Source organism: Triticum urartu, chromosome 5A, assembly GCF_056163025.1.
Source record: "Triticum urartu cultivar PI428250 chromosome 5A, HENAU_Tu73, whole genome shotgun sequence".
Lineage (NCBI taxonomy): Eukaryota > Viridiplantae > Streptophyta > Magnoliopsida > Poales > Poaceae > Triticum > Triticum urartu.
Window position 1 is genome coordinate 667,573,441 of NC_141877.1, and position 3,036 is coordinate 667,576,476.

General features: G+C 45.6%; 1 protein-coding gene across 1 annotated transcript; it reads right to left on the minus strand.

Moving 5' to 3' along the window:
- Positions 1–565: 565 nt before the first annotated feature.
- Positions 566–1,566, minus strand: LOC147973912 (uncharacterized). Its single transcript, XM_087524832.1, has 2 exons — positions 1,284–1,566; positions 566–1,209 (listed from the first exon to the last, which is right to left on the minus strand). The coding sequence occupies exons 1-2, from the start codon at positions 1,564–1,566 to the stop codon at positions 566–568; spliced, it is 927 nt and encodes a 308-aa protein (XP_087380958.1).
- Positions 1,567–3,036: the final 1,470 nt, after the last annotated feature.

Genomic DNA, 3,036 nt, shown 5'->3' on the forward strand with positions numbered 1-3,036 from the left:
TCGAACCAAAGAGAACATAGCTGTCGATACCCACTTGATCGGCATCACCACAACCACTGGGGGCTAACAGATCGTATCCGAATCTTAGCTCAACCCCTTTGGAAAGGTTCACTGATCATATTCGAATCAGAAACCCTTGAATTTTGTTCATCATATTTTACAAGTGTCAACATTGGATATCTTGTGACCCTCTTGAAAATACAATGGAATACATTACAATCCTCCGGGATTAATATTGGTTACATCAGGTTGTTAAGTACCAGGTGAACTTGTATGTGCCAATTTTCAGGAGTTAAACTTACCCTCGGGGGTTGGTTTATATAAGCCGGAAAAGCAGCCGTAAGCATCACATGGCAATGCAAGGTATTTCTGCAAAGGACATAACAGATTCATATAAACTACAAAGTGCATAGTGACGGCAGCTTATGCAAGTATTAAGGGCCATAAGCATGCGCAAAGGCATAGCAAAACTCAAGGTATTTTTTGCTCTGTTACAAGACTCCCCGAGTCTGAATGATGCGGCATTGTTTTTCTACAACGACATAAGCAGGTGGCGCCTGACAATCTACTCTTGGGGTTGATTTGAAGCCTCCGGGTTATCCTTCTCCGTCTCTCCGCCGGCTGCTTTGTTCTGGAAGGATGATGAGGCCCAGTCAATGCCACTCAAGGCCTCAAACTCAGCTTCATCATCTATTAAACCGGTTGGGTCGACTTCAGGAACAAAGGTGTGCTTATGGGTTGGAGGGATCAAGCTGACATCGTCATAATGCGGCGTGGGGATTCTCCGATTCTCCTTGTCATAACCCGGCTGACACTTGGTGAGGTCAGTATCGTTCCCAATAAGAGTAGCCACCGGACGTATATCCTTCACACAGGCGGTGAAATCCTTATCATTAAACACGGTGCCATCTTCCTTTAAACTTGGATACCCAAGAGCAATATCAGCGGGGTCTAGTTCTGGAAGCCATGCCTTGGCCCGGCTCAATGCGGCTATAGCTCCGGCTCTTGCAGATGCTCGTCTTAACTCTTGGATTCGCTGAGGTAGCATAGCAAGCCGCTTCAGCACATCTTGCAGGAGATAGGGAACATCATTTGATAAATCCACAACGGCCAGAGCACGTTGTGACCCAGTGTAGAGCTGTTCCACCAGAGTATAAACCGCCTTCAGCTTGATCACCATGTTCTGCTTGAGATTTGTGCTCCTGGGGCCTGCGTTATTAAGCATAAGGTGAGTCAGAGGAAACAACTGAAATGGTCATTTAAGGTTTGAGTAAGTCACTCACCAAAGATTGATGAGACCATTCGAGATATCTGGCGCTTTAAGTCGGACAGTTCGGCCGTTGCTTTCGCAAGCGATGCCTCTGCTGTCTCGGCTCGGGTCACCAGTGCGGCCTTTTCATCAGCCCAAATTTTCTTCTCCGATTCAAATTTTTTCTTCAGCTTCTCTTGTTTAGAGACGCTGAATTCAAATTTGGAGTTAGCCTTTTGAGTTTCAATCTCCTGGGCTGCCACGCGGTTCTTCAGGTCAACAATCTCCGATTCAAATTGACTTATGATGGCCTGCATTGCACCGGATAGTAGTCAAGATTACGGTAAATAATATTAAGTCCCAAGCACTTTGCAAGCAAAGGTACTTGACACTTGGGGGCTAATGTATACTGAAGAACTTTCAATTACTACTCCGGCTCATGGAAATTAAGTCCCAAGCACTTTGCAAGCAAAGATGTTTGGCACTTGGGGGCTAATGTGTATCGCAAGTGCTACAACCGGGTTAAATGTCTTTTTCCTAAGCCGGATAAGCAGTGCTAGGCAATTTTCTAAAGTCTACAGCATATTTACTTATAAGCAATAGACTTGGGGGCTGGTACAGTAAGTATGGTTAAATAAAGCTAGCATAAGTCATACCTCAGATTTTTGCTATATCTGCTTCACCATGTCAATTTCCAGGTCACGGCTGCTATGTACTTGATTGATATAGCCGGAGACGATCTCTCCAATACTCAAATGAGTATAGTCAGTGACGTCCAGCTTGGTCTTTCGGTGTTCTACCAATTCCTCTTTAGAACACTTGGCAAGTACAGTTGGCTGTGCCGGCTTAACAAACTGAGTCTTGAGAATCTCAACTTCCGGATCATTTGCCTTGGCGGGGCTAGGAGCCTCCGGGTTACCAGAATCGTTGAGGGTTTGCTCAGTAGGCGGGTCAGAGGAAGATATAGGAACATCATGAGATGGTTGAGGCGGCGGCTCGTGAGCAGAGGCGTCAGGAGCAGCTGTGCCCAGCTCTGGTTCAGTCACAACCGACTCTTGGGGTGGCTTATTCTTTTTTGCCCTTTTGCTGGGCTTTACTTGCACACTGTGGAAAAGGTAGACAGGTTAAATACAAAAAATATGAGTAAAATAAGGCATAAGGTACAACAAGTTCATATTACCCGGGAGCAGTTCTGAAGGCTGGCATGTTGGACTGCATAGACTCACCGGAGGAAGGTGAAATATCCTGATAGTTGGAGTCAGAAGAATTGAGAGGCTGATGAATGAAACCTGACAAAGGAAAAAGAAGGCGTAAATCGGAGATAACCTCAGCCTGGCGTTTCCTGGTCACATCAGGTAAGCCGGAGGAGAGTTCCGCGTCTTTGCTGGTCCGGGTCTGCCTCCGGCTCTCATAAATCTGTCACTTCAAAAGAAATTGAGGGTCTTGGTAAGCTAAAGGATGTGAAAATCTTACTTTCCGGGTCACTCTTCGGATTTTCAACCTCGATAAAGGCTTTGAGTCAGAGGAGATTATAGTTACCTCTTCAACAGCTTGGCTGTTGCCTGTATCCTCTTGAAAGGAATTAATGTCAATAACATGATGATAAAAGAGTCAGAGGAATTAGGAGTTACCTCTTCTTCATCATCCTCAGTATCATCCAGTTTCATCATATCTGAGGCGCTGGGTTTCCTCTTTCTTGAAGTTCCAGTCTTAGCGGTTCTTCTTTCGGCTCTTTTCGCTGCTCTGGCTTGTTTGGCAGCCTCATGGTCATACTTAACCTTCCAGAA